Source organism: Bubalus kerabau, chromosome 2 (assembly GCF_029407905.1).
Source record: "Bubalus kerabau isolate K-KA32 ecotype Philippines breed swamp buffalo chromosome 2, PCC_UOA_SB_1v2, whole genome shotgun sequence".
NCBI lineage: Eukaryota > Metazoa > Chordata > Mammalia > Artiodactyla > Bovidae > Bubalus > Bubalus kerabau.
In genome coordinates, this window is record NC_073625.1 from 24,684,164 (window position 1) to 24,706,517 (window position 22,354).

General features: G+C 39.6%; 1 protein-coding gene across 2 annotated transcripts in view; it reads right to left on the minus strand.

Moving 5' to 3' along the window:
- MSR1 (macrophage scavenger receptor 1) overlaps positions 1-22,354 on the minus strand; it is a 79,593-nt gene that overhangs the window by 32,074 nt on the left and 25,165 nt on the right. The window contains exons 6-9 of one of the 2 annotated variants that reach the window (XM_055567258.1): positions 20,421-20,501; positions 17,047-17,136; positions 10,540-10,593; positions 5,206-6,233 (exon numbers count right to left, since the gene is read on the minus strand). In XM_055567258.1, the coding sequence (XP_055423233.1) occupies positions 6,223-6,233; positions 10,540-10,593; positions 17,047-17,136; positions 20,421-20,501 (236 nt within the window). In that variant the 3' untranslated portion in view covers positions 5,206-6,222. Of the gene's footprint in view, positions 1-5,205; positions 6,234-10,539; positions 10,594-17,046; positions 17,137-20,420; positions 20,502-22,354 lie in introns of those variants that run through there. The other variant, XM_055567257.1, reaches the window with a different exon arrangement.

Sequence of the window (22,354 nt, forward strand, 5' to 3'; positions counted from 1 at the left end):
TTACGCAACTGGGCCTTGACTTCTAATGGAGCTCTCTGAGATGCTCTTCCCAAGCTATCATCCTCAAATTTGGCTCAAATGAAAATTTCCATTTCTTCCTTCAATTGACAGATTAATTTTTCTTTTACAATGGATATCAGATGTCTGCAGAAATATGTTGAATTTCTTGGAAAAATAATTTAACAGATTTTGAATCTTGATCTGGAAGTTGAAGGAAACAAGTATTCTGGAAATCCCAAAACAAAGTAAAGAGGAGAAACAGGAGGGAGAAGATTCCAGCTGAGTAGGGGTGTGTAAAGTTTTTTGGCTGGAGGGTAGAGTCTGAGGATAGTGGCCAGTGAGGAAAATTTGGTGTCTAATCTAGTTGGTTTTCAACAGAGTCAAGTTCAAGGCTCAGCTTGAAGTTGTAGACTTTTCTGCTCACATTTCCTGTTAGGCATGATTATTCAGTAAAATTCTCTTACATCCCCAGGTAGAATTAGGGAACATTCTCAAATGAAGGGAGACATGTGGTGGTCATTGTTGGAAAGAGAGATGTGAGAGGGGGGGAAGCAACAACAAAGATGCGTGGGTGTGTGAGTTTCCTCAGGCTACTATAGTCAATGACCAACCCAGACAGCATATTCAAAAGCAGAGACATTACTTTGCCAACAAAGTTCCGTCTAGTCAAGGCTATGGTTTTTCCAGTGGTCATGTATGGATGTGAGAGTTGGACTATAAAGAAAGCTGAGTGCCAAAGAATTGATGCTTTTGAACTGTGGTGTTGGAGAAGATTCTTGAGAGTCCCTTGGACAGCAAGGAGATCCAACCAATCCATCCTAAAGGAAATCAGTCCTGGGTATTCATTGGAAGGACTGATGTTGAAGCTGAAACTCCAATATTTGGCCACCTGATGTGAAGAGCTGACTCATTGGAAAAGACCCTGATGCTGGGAAAGATTGAGGGCAGGAGGAGAAGGGGACAACAGAGGATGAGATGGTTGGATGGCATCACCAACTCGATGGACATGGGTTTGGGTAGACTCCAGGAGTTACTGAGAGACAGGGAGGCCTGGCGTGTTGTGATTCATGGGGTCGCCAAGAGTCGGACATGACTGAGTGAACTGAACTGAACTATAGTAAATGGTCACAAACTGTGCAGCTTAAAACAACAGAACTTTATTCTTGCAGTACTGGAGGGCAGAAGTCTGAAATCAAGATGGTGGCAGAGCCTTGTTTTCTTTGAAGCCTCTGGGGAGAATCTATCCTTCTTTGTCTTAAGTTTCTCATGGCTCCAGCAAGTCTTAGCATTCTTTGGCTTGTAACCAGATCACTCTAATCCTTGTCTCTGTCTCCACGTGGTCTTCACTGTGTCTCTATGGCATTCTCTTCTTTTCAAGGTGTCCATCGCTGGCTTCAGGGCCCACCAGAATCCAGTATGACCTCATCTTAGCTTAACTACACCTGCAAAGACCCTACTTCCTAATAAAGGCACATTCTGAGGTTTCAGGAGAAAAGGAATTGATAGAAACCCTATTAAACCCCCTATCACAGTTGTCACGGGGATTTGAAAGAGGAGATGAAGGGAATATAATTTTTTCATATTTTCATCAAACTGCTTTCTAAAGCAGGCACAATTCCAGGAGGTACTGGAATTGCCTTAGAATATGAGGGTGGTGCTCAATTTATTACAATTTTATTTCAGGATTAAAGGACTGACTGCCCGCCCTCACTGCGCCCCAGATTTCAGGACTGCGGAATAGCTGGGTAGCAGACATTTGGTTGCACTGGAAATTAGAGACTTAGCAAAATTAACAATGATGACAGTGAACACCCATAGTTCAATAACCAAAAGATTGAGAATATGTTGCATCAAAATAAATGTTAGTAAACCTTGATGATACTGAGTAAATATGTTACAACTTAAAAGTTCTTACTTTGCAGTGGATTAAGCAGGATGTGAGTGAGAACACAGCAGAATCGGGGGGGTGAGGGTAACCAGAGCGTCCAGGAAGGGTCCTGCAGGGTAAGCCACAGTGGGAGATATTTCTGGGACACTTCATGTGCAAGCAAGTAACTCCACTGGCTGTTCTAAGGAATCTGACCTTGAGATTCGCATTGTAGGGAGCACAGTAGCCAGAGAACCGGGTTAAGGGGGCAAATGATCCGTTGTGACCTGGGAATTCCCTGGTGGTCCAGTGGTTAGGACTCTGTGTGCTCACAAAAGAAACAATCTTGTATTAGTGTAAGATGATGTTTACTGCAGAACAGGAAGCCGGGACCCGGTTCTCTGAAGAAGGAAGGAAAGTCATTTGGACCTCCAAGCTTGTGGAGACATGGGAAGTGGCGTGTTGGGTCTCTCTGCTCCATCTGAACTCTAGCACATACCTGGGTGAATTACAAACTTTGCTGATGCAAAAGACCTGGCTGGAACTGTATTGATTTTGTTTTTGTTTTTTTCCTTCTCATTATCTCTGCTGAGAGTCAAGCTGTGAGACAGCTGGGATAGGTCCTAAACAGGACCAGTGCTAAGCCCTAGGCTCATTACTGATTTCAATCTCTAGTTCAGTTTACAAGACATATTAGTTATACACACTATTAAGGAATACATCTATTGCTTCTTAATGGAACACTATGTGTTTTTAGCAACCATTTGTGGAATCATATAAAGCTGAAAACACCACATAACTGTTGAGAATGATCAGTGTTTATGTAAGTTACGTGGAGCATCACTGCTCAGGGGACACTGCTCTGCTGAAGCCCAGTTGGGCCACTGAGGAAAGGACAGTGAGCAGTAAAACAAGAAACATGACGAAAGCAATGGGACATCCAAGCAGCAACATAATTGGGAAAAAAATGTGTTCAAATTGAGCCAGTTACTGAAATAAAGATAGAATATTAACAGGTAGCTTCTTCCTCTGGCACACATGAGTAGCTCTCAGCAAAGTAATGGAAGCTTGGTGAGCATTCCAGAAAGACTATGTTTCTGAGTTAATATTCTTTAGGGAGAGACTGGAGGCAGTGGCTGGAACAGGATATGAAGGAAGAAACATAAACAGAGATTAAATGAGAATACTTTCTTGGAATCTGACCTAGTGGAATTCATGTTTTAAGAACTTTTTCTTCCTTAAGGTCTTCAAATGATTACGGCCATCCTAGATAATCAAATTGCTCATTACAAATCTCTTTTTCTCCCTTCCTTCTCCCTCTCTCCACACCCTCCATATGATATATTCATGGTATTTATATATAAAAATATAGAAAACTAGTGTAGGAGTGTTGGATGGAGTCATAGAAACAAATAGGAACTTTGCAGATCAACACAGCAGGTTTTGCGTTTCTGTCCTACCACTTATTAGAGGTGAGCTTCAGTTTCTAATCTATAAAATGGGAATGATGATAAGACTTACCTCAAAGGCTCTTCTGAAGATCAGATGAGATAATGCATTAAAGCCCCTGGTGCTGAGCAAATGTTCTCCAAACACTCATTATTATAATTATTTTATGGTTGGAGAAGCAGCCTTGACTTTGGTCAGCTGATTGCTTTGAGAAAGACTGGGATTCATTCAAGGGTATGCTGAGTCCTCAGCAGTAATCAAATGAAAGACATACTGATATTTCATATCGTGCTATGAGTTTCATTGTATGTAGTCTTATTGGGTAAAAAGCACAGTAGAAAACATGGACATTAGTACTTGGTACCTTTAGGACAGAGCATCACACAAAGTATTTAATTGTACAGCAGGAATTCATTTGCCTGAAACACATACGCTTTGAAGTTAGGGTGAGAACACAGCAGACTGAGGACAAGCGTTAGAACTTGATGCAGACTTATTTTCTTTTTACTATATGTTATTAAATCGGGTGCCATGTGTGCATTTGAACTGGGCATTCAGCATCTACTTTTGTCTAGAGAAAAAGCCCTTCTGCCCTAATGTGGAAAGTTCAGGTTAGTATTTCACACATGTAAAGAAGTTCTTTGCAGTCTGGGGAGCCAGATAGCTTGTGAACTGAATCCCCTAGCATGGTGTCCCAGGGTGTCTGGGTTCAGGGTCATCCTGAGGCCAACGTAGACCAAGTCCTGTTGGAAGGAAAGATGGCTCTCAGCCGTCGCCTGGCCCCCAGCACAGAAAAAGGTAGGACATCCAATGAAACCATAGGCAAAGAGATCCGACTCATCTTCAGACATCTGCAATAATTGGCTCCTCAACGTTGCTAGTTTGCTAGCATTGAGGATGGGTGGTCTGATTGCTCCCTGCCCCTCTTCTCCTGGAGACCTTAGTGTCGAGCCAGCACAAACCCAGAGCACCACTGACAAATCTAATTTGTTTCAACCTTTCCTGGAGCTTTCTCATCAGCAGCGTCGTTGGCTCGTACTTCGTTCCTCAGAGCCCGAAACTCCTGTTTTATTAGCCTGACATTTTGTTCTGACCTGTGTTGACAGCTTCTGGCCTCTGGTGGGCACTCTGTTTAGTAGCTCCTTTTATTTATAACTTAACGCTCTTTACCTCGGCTCAGACAAACTCATTGATTTGTGATCTGGTCACACTTGCGTTGCTCTGTCTAATGTAAAATCTTATCCGAGTCTGCAGCATCTCTCTTTTTTGTCCATGGCATTTATTTGGCTTCTTGCATTTTCATTTGGCACACACTCATGTTCTGATTGTGGATTTAAATGTCTGCATTAGACCAGTGAGAAAGAATAGCTCCAGGTTAGAGAGACCCACCGGGAACTACGCCTTATGAGTGTTAAGCACGTCATGATTTTACAGAGCCATCTACATACATGGAGTATCTTATGTGACTCTCATGACAACCCTGTGAGGTGAGTGATACAATGCCCATTTCACAGGCGAGGGAATGAAAGTGGGCAGACACACAGGGATGCTACTGAGAATTCTCCTAGAACTTTAATATCCTGAATCCTGGGACTGTATGTGTTAAAACTTGAAGGGAAGGAAAGGTGAGGAAATTCCATCTTTTGATTAATAGAGAGAGATAGACATTCAAAATGAACAAGGAATCCCATAGCTTTCTTTTTTTGTAGTTTGTCTTTTCCTACTTTTTCTCCTTTCTCATTTTCAGCTTTTTTACCTACAAAAAATATCTCCAGTTTTGCTGAAATATTTCTTTTTCTCCAGGATCTATACAGAATATTTAAAGCACAAAGAATTGCTTAAAAAATGGTTTTCTTTATAGTTTTTATTGAGTAACATAACTAACACACTTAGAAACTTTGTTTTTACATGTGCGTTTACCAAGGATATTAAATGCAGCAGGCTGGTGAAAAGAGCTTTATAGAATAAAATAGTTTCAGCATTTTCTTCAGCATTATTTTTTTATGATCAAAATATTCTTGCTTGAAAGAGCCTGGTAATTTAAGGCAACAAATTTTGATTTTTTTTTTTTTTTGGCTAAAAAATGTTAAAGGAACTGCCCCAGCTCCACTTGACTTCATGATAAAACTTGAAAAACATATGCCATAAACTGGAGAATAAGAAGACAAAGTAAACGAAGCAAATCAAAGTCAATTTACCTTTTTAAAATTCTAAGGAATTGAAGACTCTTGATCCCCTCTGAACACCCACAGAGCCCAGTTCCTTCCCCCATCTAGCCCTGCTCTAATGCATAACTGCTTGTGTCCATGTCTATGTTTTTCAGGGACAATCAGTTCTGGAAGGCCAGAGACAACAGCTATCTTATTAGCTGTTAAGTCTAGCTCCAGGAGGTATATGGTAAACATATGCTGAACAAACAAATGGATTCCTTTATGGCATCACTATCTCTGGCTGAGACTGATATGTTTGAGGGTAAAGAACTCACATATAATCTGTTACCATGAAATTTCTCCTGGGAGCCAATGGATTCGGGAGACACTAGATGAGTGGGTAGCAGAGTGATCCTGGCCTGGCTCTGAGAAGGGTAGGAGAGAGCAGTCTGCAAGTCAATCCATGGAGGCATCCCAGCTCAGGGACAGTGGTCATGGAGAGGTGCTGGAGAGCGGACAGGTATGAGCAGGGGAGCAGAGGCCCCAACAGCACCAAAGGACCAGGAGAGGAAGGCATGCGGAAGCTGACACCACGTGGGAACCAAGGTCGTTTGGAGGAGCCACAAGGGAATCCTGGAGTCAGATGTGCTGATGACTTGTCCAAAGATGAAGGGCCTTTTAATGAGATGGTAGCACGGGGTGTCCCGCCCAACCCACCTGATCTTCAAAGGGGCCTGCCCTAATACGATCAGGGAGTTATCCTGGTCCTGACACATATATGAAAGAGGAAATAAGAATGAAATTAGAACATGCTCCAGCACCATACACAAAAATAAATGCAAAATGGATTAAAGGCCTAAATGTAAAACCAGGTACTATCAAAATCTTAGAGGAAAACATAGAACACTCTCTGACAAATATCATAGCAAGATCTTTTTTGACCTACCTCCTAGAGTAATGAGAATAAAAACAAAAATAAGCAAATAGGGCCTAAGTAAACTTATAAGCTTTGGCATAGCAAAGAAAATCATAAACAAAATGAAAAAACAACCCACAAAATGGGAGAAAATATTTGCAAAGTAACCGACAAGGGATTCATTTCCAAAAGATACAAACAGCTCATGGGGCTCAATACCAAGGAAACAAACAGCCCAATCAATAAATGAGCAGAAGATCTAAATAAACATTTCTTTAAAGAAGATACACACATGGCCAAGAGGCACATGAAAAGATGTTCAACATCACTAATTACCCGAGTGAAAGAAAGAAAGTGAAGTTGCTCAGTCGTGTCCGACTCTTTGCGACCCCATGGACTGTAGCCCACAGGCTCCTCCGTCCATGGGATTTTCCAAGCAAGAATACTGGAGTGGATTGCCATTTCCTTCTCCAGGAGATCTTCCCGACCTAGGGACTGAACCCGGGTCTTCTGCATTGTAAGCAGAAGCTTTAACATCTGAGCCACCAGGGAAGTCTGAGCCACCAGGGAATTACCAGAGTAATGCAAATCAAAACTACAATAAGGTATCACCTCACACAGGTCAGAATGGCCATCATTTAAAAATCTACAAATGATAAATGCTTGCAAGGGTGTGGAGAAAAGAGAACCCTCCTACACTGTTGGTGAGAATCTAAATTGGTATAGCCACTACTAAGAACAGTATGGAGGTTCCTTAAAAAACTAAAAATAGAACTACCATATGAGTCAGCATTCCCACTCCTGGGCATATATCCAGAGAAAGCCATAATTGGAAAAGACACATGTATCAGAGTGCTCATTGCAGGACTATTTACAGTAGCCAGGACATGGAAGCAATCTAAATGTCTATCAACAGAGGAATGGATAAAGAAGAGGTGGTGTGGAAAATTACTCAGCCATAAAAAAGAATAAAGTAATGCTGTTTGCAGCAACATGGTTGGAGCTAGAAATTGTCATACTAAATGAAGTAAGTCAGACACAGAAAGACAAATATCATAAGATACTGATTATATGTGGAATCTAAAAGAATGGTACAAATGAACCTATATGCAAAATGGAAACAGAGTCACAGATACAGAAAAGAAAAAAATATTAAAAAAAAAAATAACAGTTACCAAGCGGGGAAGGGATAACTTGGGAGACTGGGATTTTCATATACACTCCACTATATGTACAATAGATAACTAACAAGGACCTACTGTATAGCACAAGGAATTCTACTTTACACTCTGTAATGATCTATAAAGGAATAGAATCTAAAAAAGAGTGGATATATGTATATGCATAACTGATTCACTCTGCAGTATAGCAAAAACTAACACAACACTATAAATCGACTATGTGTGTGTGCACTAAGTCGCTTCAGTTGTGTCCAACTCTGCAACCCTATAGACCGTAGCCCTCTAGGCTCTTCTGTCCATGGGATTCTCCAGGCAAGAATACTGGAGTGGGTTGCCATGCCCTAGTCCAGGGGATCTTCCCGATCTAGGGATTGAACCCGAGTCTCTTATGTGTCCTACATTGGCAGGTGGGTTCTTTACTATTAGTGCCACCTGGGAAACCAAATCAACTATATTCAAATAAAACTTAATTAAAAAAAGCTGAACCCCCCCCAAACAAAATAGGAAGTCAATGATTATTTTCATTATATTTGAATCACACTTGAAAAATATTTTTAAAAATTATAGCAAAATAATTCAACATCAATTTTCATATATCAGAATTAATTGAAGATGTGGGGGATAAGGCACTTTCATACAGAATAAATTGGTGCAACCTTTTAGGAGCCATTTGGAAGAATCCACCAAATTGTAAAATGCATGTCACCTTTGAATTATTGATTCTACTTCTAGCAAATTCTCTATTAAAAAACATTCCCAAAAGATCATGTAAGAGAGTGCTGAAAGTAGCATTGTTTCTTAAAGCCAAGCTAAAGCAAACAAAAATCATCAAGTGTTCATCATTAGGGAATTGAATGACATATTATGCCAATTAGGGCAGCACTATATTAATGGAATAGTGTGTAGCCACTGAGAGAGAAAAAAGTACCCTAAGTATTGCCATGGCAGATGATTGGTATGCTAACTTAAATAAGAAGACAGACTACTCTGTGTAGATGTTTTTGGATATGATTCCTTCTGTGTTTCTGAAACAGTATGGAATTATATACTCTCCATGGGAGGATACATGGAGAGGAATCTGGAGGCTATGTACACACATTTACACATGGAAATTTCTCTTAACACTTATTCAAAGAAAGCAAGCACATAAACTTCAAAACAGCCATGAAAATATGTGTAACTGAAAACATTTCTGAACACATCTGAAAGCAAAAAATGCTCAAAGCATTTCCTCAAGTAACAAAAGAAAGGGTGGGTGTTTGGTTAAACAGGCTGCAAAATAAAGGTTTCCCTTATTTGCCAAGCTTGGCCACAGTCAAGGTTAAGAAACTCAGAGAATGTCTTAAGAAAAGACAAAGAGGAGATAAAGAACCAAAGATGGAGAGTCCCATGAACAGAGGAACCTGGCAGGCTACAGTTCTTGGGGTTGCAAGAGTCATACATGACTTAGTGACTAAACCACCACCAAAGGAAGAAATAAATTTTGAGATAAACATGCAGATAGAGAAGAATTACACAGGAGCTCAATGAAAATAAGTGGGTGATGGGGGAAAGGGGAAGAAATGGAATAAAAAGTAAACAGTTGATCAAAGTGATCACATCAAATAATAAATGGACACAAAGGAGACTTTTTCCTATCCATGGACTGTAGCCTGTCAGGCTCCTCTGTCCATGGGACTATCTTGGCAAGAATACTGGAGTGGGTTGCCATTTCCTTCTCCAGGGAATCTTCCTGATTCAGGGATCAAACCCACGTCTCCTGAATCTCCTGCATTGGCAGGCAGATTCTTTACCACTGAGCCACCTGAGAAGCCCTTGATACAATAACAACAACACTAATAATCACTGACTCACACTAAAACACTTTGAGGATAAACAATACTCAGTACTGTTCAATTTAAGGGCGCACACAGTTCAACAATGAAGCAATTACGGAAACGATTGTAGAAAGCATCATGTGGGTACACCACACTTAAATGGCTGGCATTCACAATGGTGACCCTAAGCTGCCTAATGTGTCATCCACACACACTATTAGGTTAAAATAATTATTTTTAATAAGACAGAAAAAATAGCACTGCAGTTTTAAAACAATAATTACAATGGAGAACTGCTAGATTTTTATGGTTCCATGAAAGGATTTGCCAAAATCTGTCTCAATCAGATTCCTGATGGGTAAAGATCATGATCATCTCTGTGTGTATCCCCTATTCTCACAGCACACACATATACACATTACACGCAGTGCCTAGCTGCAGGATGCAGAGGAGCAACGCATTGGTTTCTGAGAAGTCAAATGTGAATTCCCTTTCAAAATTTTTTCATTGTATCTGGTAGGTTCAGACTAGACATACAAGTGTTGACTTATAAAGATAAGTCATCTAATATTTAGTTTTCCAGGTCCGATTTACAAATCCTCTACACTAGAATATAAAATCACCATTCCATTCACAGAGAGTCCTGTTGTGGAATCTATGCTATTGCAGTTTTGAAAGTCTGGGATATTGAATATTACTTGTCAAGTTTTTAACAAAACAAAACACAAAAAATCCCAGCTGTCACAGAATTAGTCTGTCAGGGTTCTTAGATTGTGCAAATTCCTATATGTAACATTTCAGTTATTTTGGTTAGTAGGTAAGGAGGCTGTAATTGTTTCTATTCATAAGCTTGATTTTCCTTCAGCAGATTGCAATTGGCTTGAAAATTGAGCAATTTTCTGTGTGAAATTTTTAGAACATTACACTCATCACAAAAACTAAATACAAATGGGTAATGAGATTTAGAGTTGTGTAATTTAATCTATTTGCTTTATTCCAATTAGCACAGTTTACTTGTAGAAAACTGTGGCTGACTTTCAGAGCATCTATGGATCAACACTGAAGTTCTCAACCTCTACCTCAAGCGTAGCCCACCAGCGTCACAAGCTTGTTTATTACAGAGGCACAGAGGGAAAAAACCAAGAAATTATAAACTTACTTTGCATGCTTCCACTCCCTTTTTCTCCCTTCTGGCCTTTTTGTCCATTAAGTCCTTAAAAAAAAAAAAAGGGAAAAAAATTAATTTAGGCAATTCACAATGCTTGCCCTAAAAGGAGACAGAGCATGGTAAGGTCATCAAGAACATCAATGTATAACAACCTACAGATGCTCAGACATAATAATGTTGATGATGATGATGATGATGATGATGACAATAGCTATCATTTTAGAAGGCTATTATGAACTTGGCATTTTATGGGTAGGTCCTTTACATACATTATCTCCGATTCCTTACCAGGGCATTAAGTGTTCCATTTTCCTAAAGTAAGCAAAACTGAGGAGTAAGCAGTTTGTTTGGGGTGTGTGCATGCTCCTTTTTGTCCTTTTTATCTGTGTCTTCCTCCCTTCCCCAGAAAGTCTAGTGTCCACCATCTCATCCCAAACCTTGATTTTCCATTCCTTTACAATTTTTCTATCTTACTTTCTATTTCTTTTTTGTGTGGAGCCTCTCAAAGACTGAGCCATGAAAAGAACTGGGAGTACTGAGATCCTGATTACCTCAGTCCTGGGGAAAGCTGGGAAGGTTTGAGGGGGTGTCTAAACCTCTAGGCTTCAAGAAATTTTGAGAAATTTTGGCTTTGTGAAATTTCATTCACATAGTTAGAGGTGTGGTACAAAGGGTATTCTAATAAGGTTTAGGGCTTCAGATACTTACGGAAACATTGCTAAGACCCTGCTCTTTGCTAATGGGTTGCTATTTAACCCATGGTTCCATTCGGAAAGGTAGATCCAGAGGATCAGTCCTTAGCACCAACAAGAGACTTCACGAGGGACAATCCCGCCTCATGAGAGGGGTGCTACTCTTGCTTAATGATTCTCCTTCCAAGGGCCCTCAGTTGGCTGTCTTGCAAATAATAACCTTCCTGGTATAAAATGCATGACTGAGCACAGTGCCATCCAGCTCTAAGTCAAAATCTTTATTAACATTCTTGATTTCCTCCAATAACACCAAGGACTGCTCTCTCTTCATCCAAGAACTCAGAAAGCAGAGTTCAAAAACTCATGAGCTTTGGAATAATAACAATCATTTTAAAATCTCTTGTGTTGAATTATTTTGCTTGGCCACTTATTAGGTATGTGGCTCAGAACAGGTCTTTAAGCCTTTCTGAGCTGAAGTTTATTCTTCTTTCAAATGAAAAAAAAACAATACTTTCTATTGCAGAGTTGCCTGGAAAATTAGCAACCATGTTTATAAAAGGCCTTGCCCATAAGAGATGCATGTGAGAGATGGTAGCTCTCATTATTTGTTATACAACATCACTTAGCTAGAATGGTCTCCATGATTTTATTCTCAGTGAATCAGAGAGGATATTTTCATTTCAGTTCACTTTTTTATGGTACAATTATTTTAAACTTTATTTTTCAGTTTTACTTTTTATTTTGGATTTTATTTTTTTATCTGTTTTTTCCTCTAGTTTACTTTGCTTCATCTATGCTTTGTTTTTGAACACTTGTCCTTATTTGACTTTTAGAGAAGATTTTTTTTTGATCCCCAACTTACTACATTTAAAAAAATACAAAATAATGTGTGATTTTATTAAAAATTAAAATTTCATTAAAATTTTATTGCGAAGATTTCATGAAATACCAACCATTCTTTATCAGAGTATGATAAAGAGAAAGTCTCTAATTGTTTTACACCTATGATTACAATGTACATCATTACTTTTTACTTATGATTCAGTCATTTCAGGTAATACTAAATTGACAAGAAGCATTAATCTTGCACAAAGTACCCAAGACCATTTCTACTTTTTTGGGGGGGTGGATGGTAGGCTTTTATGAGATATAATAACAAAGATTTAGACTTCCTCAAGAGGAAAAATCTAAGATATTAAACAAAAATTGGGGATAGGGGTTTAAAACAGTGTAACTGGTCAGTTCTAATTCTTTTCAGAGAAGATAATAAACAATTTTATCATTCCAGCACTATTTTCACAATTAGAAAATAGTTGTAAGATGATTCTTGGACGTCTTTTCATACTGCAATTTGTCTTCAGTATTTGAACAACAGAACGGTTTAAACTAAAGATCTGAGCAAATGACCCACTTTTCTTCTTATAAATAAAAACGAATGTTTTATGTCATTTTAGCATGTTTCAGAGATTTCCTCACAGACGGCATTTGGAAATCTTTATTCACACCTGAACACATGAAAAATATCCTTTCTAGAGAACAGGGGCTCCTCTCTCCTTTATGAAGCAATGCCTTAGGCTAAAAGTGAGCCCAACAACTTTGTCAAAATCTGGAGTTAACCACCTCTTGTCAGATATGTCACTCTTTCATCAAAAATAAAGAACTAATATTTCTGACAATCACTGAAAAATAAGAAGTAGATGGTATGTAACGTACTGCCGCTTTAAATTCTAAGATCAGAGGAGCTATTCTCACCGATATCATTATGAAGACGGGCATTTTCAGAGCCCCTGCCAGGAGCCAGGCACTGGGTTCCCGTTTTCACACGCAGGCACACTCAGCTCAGCCAGCCTTTCCAGGTCGATTTAGACGTGACAGCCTCCCTCCTCGGCCCCCTCCTGCTTCTTCCTGTCTCCTAGATCCTTCCCCTTCCACCCTCTTCCTAACGTGTCACAGTCTGTTTCACCTTTCTTTCCTCTATATCTTCAGCAACTCCCGTATTTCATCTGGCCATCAGCCTTTAAACAGTATTCAAATTACCCTCCAAAGAAAACACAAAATCAAAAGAAAGAACTGAGCTCCCCCTCTCCCTAGGAAGAGCCTGACCTCTCTACCCCCATCTACAGTCCCTGTCACCAGCTACCTCTGGGCCTTCCCTAATCTGGCTTCCAGACAACCCCACCAAAAGTGCTCTCAATAAAGGCAACGTCCTCAGAGCAAAAAATGCCAAAAGCTTTCTGTGGGCTGCATCTTACTTGACCGACTTGTGCAACTGTCTGCCTTTTCCACTTCACCTTGTCTGGGCTCTCCTCCTCACTCGGGCTCATTTGCTCTTTCTGCTCTGTCTGTACTTCCAGAACCACTTCAGCCTTTATCCTAGGCCCCTTCTCTTCTCACTGACTACCCAAGAACTACTATTAAAATAAATGATTATTAAAATTCATTGACCTCAGTGAACATTTAAATGAGCCTGACTACAACTTTGTCTTTTTACATCTGGCTTCACCTCTGAGTTTCAAATCCATATATTCGACTATCTATAAATATCTCCATGAATGGCACAGAGAAAGTGTTTCATAATAGTTTGTCAAATAAATAAATGAATTTGTTATGGTCTATAGCTTTAGATACTCCTAAGAAAGACCATAACTCATTCTTAGAATCAGACTTTGAATGGATTCCACGAGAAGTAAATTATTTACATTGCTGGAAAATCTAGTTCATTTAAACAGGTTCTATTCAGAGTCCTTTAGGGATTTTAAATATATGTAAGGTTACACATCAATTAAATCTTCCAAACTCTCTTCAATAAACCTGTTGAGATAATAAATGCTCTATAAATCTGAGACGGATCAAGAAGAAAGTCTTCCCTTTTTCTGCTTATATGTTTATATTTTATCAGTTAAGGACTGTGTCTTCTTTACTTCTCATTCCCTTGTACCAAGCATTGTCCCTTGTGTGTGTGTGTGTATTTATATATATGGGGTGGGGGGTACTTAATACACATGGAAGAAAGAGGGCAGGGTGGGGAAGAAAAGGAGAGCAGGAGAGAAAATAGGAGAAAATAAATAGGATTGCTTTTTAAAAAACTTTTTTGCTTTGAAATCTGTTAATGCTTTGACATCACTCAGACAGTGCAGGCTGTCATTATTTAGAAGATGACAATTCATAGATTTTATTTCTAATTTTATTACTCTTTGGACTTTTGTATGGAAGAACTCGTTTACTGTTTTAATCTGAAGTATAACTAAACTAGTACCAGGCACTGCTGCTCACATTTCTAGCAAATTTGAATCTTTTAATAAGGAAGGGATATCCTGAGAATATCTTTGGTCAAGGGATTTATTACCTCTGTACAGAGTTACTGTTTCTCCACATTTCTTTACTGGAAATGTGGTTCTCAAACTCTGATAACTGGATCAGCATCATCACTATTACCTGGAAACTTGCGAAGAGTAAACATTCTTGGGGGAACCCAGTTCTTAACCTACTGTATTATAAACTCTGGAGTTGGTGCCCAGGAGCCCAGGAAGTTGTTTTAACAGGGCCCTACAGGTGATTCCAATGCCTGCTGAAGCCTGAAAACCACAGACAAAAATGGTATACTATGCATCTTTAGGCCAGCTCCCATAGCACTTTCTTTAACACCTTGTCCTGCTGTATGGAATTAATCACTCTACTGCCTACTTCCACCAGAGAAGGCAATGGCACCCCACTCCAGTACTCTTGCCTGGAAAATCCCATGGATGGAGGAGCCTGGTGGGCTGCAGTCCATGGGGTTGCGAAGAGTCGGACACGACTGAGAGACTTCACTTTCACTTTTCACTTTCATGCATTGGAGAAGGAAATGGCAACCCACTCCAATGTTCTTGCCTAGAGAATCCCATGGATGGGAGAGCCTGGTGGGCTACTGTCTATGGGGTTGCTCAGAGCCGGACACGACTGAAGCGATTTAGCAGCAGCAGCAGCAGCCTACTTCCACAGCATCCAGCTCCCATTACTTCTATCCTACTGTACAAATGTTTATTACTTACCACTTGGCAATATAGCTAATTGCTTCTGCATTTTTCTGCCCCTGCTCCCTTCTAAAATTTCTGTGCAAAGTTCACAATTCAGGCTTAGGCTACTGGCATAAGGAGTAGAAATAATATCATCGTGTATGCAAATTGTAATGGGCCCAAGCATGTTGATTATTAAGTACTAATAAAAGAACATCTGCTGGATCATCAAAAAAGCAAGAGAGTTCCAGAAAAACATCTGTTTCTGTTTTATTGACTATGCCAAAGCCTTTGACTGTGTGGATCACAATAAACTGTGGAAAATTCTGAAAGAGATGGGAATACCAGACCACCTGACCTGCCTCCTGAGAAACCTGTATGCAGGTCAGGAAGCAACAGTTAGAACTGGACATGGAACAACAGACTGGTTCCAAATAGGAAAAGGAGTATGTCAAGGCTGTATATTGTCACACTGCTTATTTAACTTCTATGCAGAGTACATCATGAGAAACACTGGGCTGGAGGAAGCACAAGCTGGAATCAAGATTGCCAGAAGAAATATCAGTAACCTCAGATATCCAGATGACACCACCCTTATGGCAGAAAGTGAAGAGGAACTAAAGAGCCTCTTAATGAAAGTGAAAGAGGAAAGAGAAAAAGTTGAGTTAAAGCTCAACATTCAGGAAACTAAGATCATGGCATCTGGTCCCATCACTTTATGGGAAATAGATGGGAAAACAGTGGAAACAGTGTCAGACTTTATTTTTCTGGGCTCCAAAATCACTGTAGATGTTGATTGCAGCCATGAAATTAAAAAATGCTTACTCCTTGGAAGGAAAGTTATGACCAACCTAGATAACATATTCGAAAGCAGAGACATTACTTTGTCAACAAAGGTCCGTCTAGTCAAGGCTATGGTTTTTCCAGTGGTCATGTATGGATGCGAGAGTTGACTATAAAGAAAGCTGAGCACAGAAGAATTGATGCTTTTGAACTGTGGTTTTGGAGAAGACTCTTGAGAGTCCCTTGGACTTCAAGGATATCCAACCAGTCCATCCTAAAGGAGATCGGTCCTGGGTGTTCATTGGAGGGACTGATGTTGAAGCTGAAACTCCAATACTTTGGCCACCTGATGTGAAGAGCTGACTCATTTGAAAAGACTCTGATGCTGGGAAAGATTGAGGGCAGGAAGAGAAGGGGACAGCAGAGGATGAGATGGTTGGATGGCATCACTGACTCGATGGACATGGGTTTGGGTAAACTCCAGGAGCTGGTGATGGACAGGGAGGTCTGGCATGCTGCAGTTCATGGGGTCGCAAGAGTCGGACACGACTGAGCGACTGAACTGAACTGATAGAGTAGGAGGCAAATTATCTTACAAAGGATAGGATTTCAGGTCTACCTGTGTTTTGCTAATTATAACTTAAGAGGATTTGAAGGGTTTTGGTTAAAGGGGGGCTAATTTTGTTTATTAATATTGGTTATTTGGTTAGTATTTTGCTTTTTCGTTTTCTTTGCCAGTCTCCCACTCTCTTTATTCTATGATAGATGGTGATTTATAATGGTGTGAAGCTGATAGATCCTCTGTTGTGGTTTTATATTAAACTGTTTTCCTTTAGTAAATAGAAGCCTTGCTCACATAGACAGAAATCAGTTTCAAAATGTTTCAGATCACAAAATAAACTGCATGTAACTGCTACTGTTCATACCATGATGACCATTGTTTTTGTTATCTAAGAAGTTGAAAGGAATATCAATGATCTGGTGTTTATTTTCATGGTCTATAGAGAGAATATGCATTATCAGAATACCTGGCTTCCCGGTCTTCCCCATTGGTCCTGGGAATCCTCGAATTCCAGGTAAACCAGAGATCCCCCGATCACCTTTAAGACCTGGAGTACCTACATGGTAAATGAAGGGGGGGAAAAAACGGTAATAATAATTCATTTTTCATAACAATTTGAGAAAATAATGAAGCAATCTAATTTCACTAATGGATATGAAAGAGTTGAATCTCCAAGGTGGAGGAATAATGTCTTTCCTAAAATTTCATGTGTAGAAACTGATAGATAACATCAACAATAAGTGGAAAAACATTAGTGCATACACAGCAGCTATTCAACAAGTAACATATTGTTAATAGAAATAAAAACACATGAGGAAACACATCTTAAAGTTTTAATTAGAAGGTTTATGTAGTCTAATCAGGTATCTTCAAATGGCAGGATTTTGCTGTGGCTGAAGTGATAACTTTGAAATGTAAGCTAAAAGTTGGATTTTTAAGATTTGTCCCAGAGAAATCACAACTCAAGCAATGGGAAATATCAAAGAATATTTATTAAAGAAAACTAGGTACTAGTGAAGGAATATATTACTCTATCTCGCATGCTCTTGTTTATACCTGCTGCTGTTGCTGCTAAGTCGCTTCAGTTGTGTCCGACTCTGTGCGACCCCATAGACGGCAGCCCACCAGGCCTCCCTGTCCCTGGGATTCTCCAGGCAAGAACACTGGAGTGGGTTGCCATTTCCTTCTCCAATGCATGAAAGTGAAAAGTGAAGTTATCCCAAACAATAATGTAACTGTGTGTGTGCGTGTGTCTCCCAGGCACAGGGAAAGTATTCAGTAAAAACTTTTTAAAATAAATTTTAAAGTAAAAGGTCATAGGTCATTCTCCTTGACATGCTGCCAAGGAAACAGCACACTGAAATGATTTTTTATTATATTATTTGAGATAAAGCACAGTTTAACATAATATCCACCCCAGTACATAAGTAACAATTATAATATATTTGCTGTATTGATTATTTTAAACTACTAAGATAAATAATGGACTCCAATATCCTTGCCTGGGAAATGCCACGGATAGAGGCGCTTGGTGGGCTGCAGTCCATGGGGTTGCAAAGAGTTGGACACAACTTGGAAACTGAACATCAGGATAAACACTTATTTTTCTCAGACTTTCATATCGTGGTTGAGTGTCAAGCTGAGTTTAGTGGGCTTAACTGCATGTATATGTGGGGTTTTAATAAACCTGCTTAAATCAGAAAGTAGAATTATCAAGACAGTCCATTATATACTTTTAAGCTCCTGATTCCAGTTCTACACATGAGGCAAATGGGCAATGTGGCAAAGAGCAAAACAGAATGCAGCAATTAGGTAGGAGAGATGCCTTATAACTTGAATATTTTTGCTGCAGTGCACCAAATCAAATGGCAACCTAATAATCTAAGAGTCAGTTTATCACTCCCACAGTGAAATCTGCTTCTCTTTAGAGGGGCCAGATAATGCTTGTTTGTGTACAGGAGCAGCACCAATAGCCACAGACTAAAGCCTCACTTAAAGAATCAAAGCAGCTTTGCAACAGTATCTGTTTATGGTATTAACAAAAACTGAAACTTTTAAATCCCTCTTTCTATTTCATACATCCATAGTTCCGAAACAGCTACAAAAGATGTTCCCAAGATGAAGCTTTGGACAGAAAGTTTTAGCCCAGACTGAACTTTTATGGTTGAGTTATAAAGCTTTGACAATTGCAATTCGTAACGGAGGAGCTGACAGACCTTTGACAATAGCCACTCTGGCAGATAATATAACACTGGTTACTTCCCCTGCTCATGACATTAACACACCATTGCTAAGCTCTGCCAGGTGCTAGTCAAGTGGAAAGACTTTTGAATAAAGGATCTTACCTGGTATTACTTTCAAAGGCACAGCAACAATTCACCCTATATATATATATTTTTTTTTTTTCTTTAAAGGAATTTAATTAAAAAAAAATGTAAATGTTATATACTGGCTTTAAACAGCAACCCACTCCAGTATTCATGCCTGGAAAATCCCATGGACCAAGGAGTCTGGTGGGCTACAATCCATGGGGTCGCAAAGAGTCGGACACGACTGAGCGACTTCTGTGTGTGTGTGTTTCAGCTCTATGATATAAAGGGCAGGCTTGTGTCAAATTCGTGCTTTTCATTTTTAAAAACTGTTTTTCTGATGTAAGCTTGGCTGGTTGATACATTGATCAGAAAGAAGGACATTTTGTATAATCAAAAGACAGAAAAATAAGATGAAATCCTTACTATTTAGGTATTTTGGGAGAGGGCAGAACAAACCATTTTAGTTGTAATAAGACTGTGCAATGTACTCCCCACCTTCAGAAATCATACAGGTATTTGCTTTTGAGCCATGAATAACATGGTGATCATGTTCTTGTTATTATCTTCTTTTTTTTTTAGAGCAAAAAAAGTTCATGATCTTTCTCTTTTTCTGTCTTCTATTATCTTCTTTCAAAATATTGCTTTCAAGATTACAAAATAGACTGAAGAAAGTAATTTGAAACATTTTGCTCCAAGTAAGATACAGAGAGTAACTGACAGCAAAGGTAAAATTCATCCATCTTCTAGTCAATCTTTATATTGAAACTGCAGAGGTTTAGGAGAAGGCAATGGCACCTCACTCCAGTACTCTTACCAAAATCCCATGGATGGAGGAGCCTGGTGGGCTGCAGTCCATGGGGTCGCTAAGAGTCGGACAAGACTGAATGGCTTCACTTTCACTTTTCATTTTCATGCATTGGAGAAGGAAATGGCAACCCCACTCCAGTGTTCTTGCCTGGAGAATCCCAAGGACGGGGGAGCCTGATGGGCTGCCATCTATGGGGTCGCACAGAGTCGGACACGACTGAAGTGACTTAGCAGCAGCAGCAGCAGAGGTTTAAGCAGGTATGTTCAGTTAAGGACTATATAAGGAATATGATCCAATTCGCCTTTGACTCATTTTATTTATTTATTTTTTGTATCTTTAAAACCAGATAATGTGTAAATATATTCAACGTGAAGGTAGTTTTCATATTTTCCTTCACCTGTGACTTCAAACTAGTTCTGCCAAATACTGTTTGCGGTCAGTGATATAGACAGCCCTCCCTAGAATTAACGAACAACCTCATGTTGTTAACATTCTTCGAAAATGAAGAATCAGTGCTTACCATTCTGAACATAGAGGTGATGAGGCTACCTGAACACTTAATATGCCCTCAATACACACATACACACACATGCATGCACACACACACATGCACACACACCCCACAGAGAACCAATCAAATATCTCAACCCTCCTTCCTCATACATGGCTGTACACTACTCAGCTCTGTGGTACATAGTGGAGTAGTTACTATTACCATACCTTTTAGACCTGGAAAGCCTGGTATACCATTTTGTCCAGGAGGGCCTCTATCTCCTTTTTCACCTGGAGGTCCAGGAGGACCTTTAAAAAAAATAAATGACAATTACTAATCATAGTTTTAAAGCAAGGGTAAAATAAATTTGTCACCTGTCAAGACAGTTACATAGGCAAATCCAAAGCCTTTTGTTTGTTGCACAGTTATACAGAACGAACGAGACTGACCTTCCTGGATGGAAGCCGTGTAGCCAGCCACTGAGTACTACAAAGAGATAGCCCTAAACTAGACAGCCTGATTACAGATTAAGTATTTATGTGTGCTGAGCACTGTTCTGCGTTCTCAGATCCTGGCGGCAGAGAGAGACACTGAGTCAATGACAGGACAAGTCCACATTAGTACTGTGTACCTACTGGGAATGAAACCCAGCACCCCTAAAACTGAGTTTCCTTGCCGAGTTTATGATTAACCTCTCTATCCAATATTTTATTCCCCTTCTTGTCTTACCCATGCTCCTCTCAGGATTGAGGAGCATCAAAGAAAAGGGGGATCAAGCAAGATCTTCGGGACCTACCCAGCCCAAGGCTCTCCAGGTTCCCTGTTTCTTGTTTGTTGAGAAGTCTTTAGTTTCCTAGGCCTTCCTTGAGCTCCAATGAGCAGGCACAAGCAGTTAACAATGAGACAAGTGAGGGGGTGCAGACAGAAAGCAGTAGTCCAGCAAGGTAGCTTCAAGTTCAGAGTCCTAGTTCTTTCCCAACAATATATGTAACAATCTGACACATGTCTGAGTTGATCTGCAGACACCAAGCTGCTCATGGAGGTGAAGGATGGTAACTATGTGTAGACCACTAGCATGGAGACCCCAGATTCACAGGAACCAGAAGGTTGATGATTAAGTTTCTGGGAACATCTCCCTGTTACCTCACCACCAGGCAGATTTCACTATATTAAGTTAGATGTTTTGTGGAAAATGTCCAAGTAGAGTCATGGGAAACAGAAGTCCATACAAAGTAGATAACCAAAACCATATTGTTGAAAATGATACCCTTGGGTATTTGTTAGAGAGATGCATGTCAGCATGAGGAGCAGTGGTCGAAAAGACTTGACTGAGGAGGTAGGATTGGAGTGGACTTTGAAGAATGGGTAGAATGAGAAGAAAGAATTCTGGATAAGTGGGAGAGATGTGGGGAAAGACAGTAAAGTGAAAATGAGTAAAGGAATAACTTTTTGAGTATAATATTAAGTAGAATCCCAAGTTGGATATAGATGTTATAAAATAAGATGGAGGTTGCGGGGGAAATTTTGACTACTTGGCATGGCAATTATTAATACCACAGTGTCCCCCAGTACTGAGTCCGATCAACACTGATTAAGTCACTTGAATTTTTTGTGTCCAAAAAACAGATGGCACTATGTCCCTCTTCTTCATAGAGTGCCACAGGACAAGTATTAATCTCTAAAACATAGCAATGTTTTAAAAGAAGCATTTTTCAACTTCCATGGTTCATCCACATACCCCAAGGACAATACACAGTCATAGTTACTGTCACTGGTTAAACAGCACTCGTTTACAAATTGTAATCAGGTGGGAAGATGTAAGACCTGAAAAATTCTAAGAAGGGGCTACATAAATAAAGATAATGTGATGAGTAAGTATATTCTGTCCATTTTCTTTGCTTCTTTTGAAATACTTGCCCCTGCTTTTCTCCATTTTCCTGAACTGTTTCTGATTTTGCAAGGTCCAAATTGGGTTTTAGGACCTTCCTTCCCTGATAACTTAATTTTCCAAATATCCACGGCACATTTTCCATTTCAATGGCACATTTTCCATTTCCCTTCATATACACCACTGGGCTATAATGTTTTATTGCATTTTAATTACAATAATAACTCTACATATTATAGGAAGGGTGAAAGCCTAGACAAAATGAGGAAAATC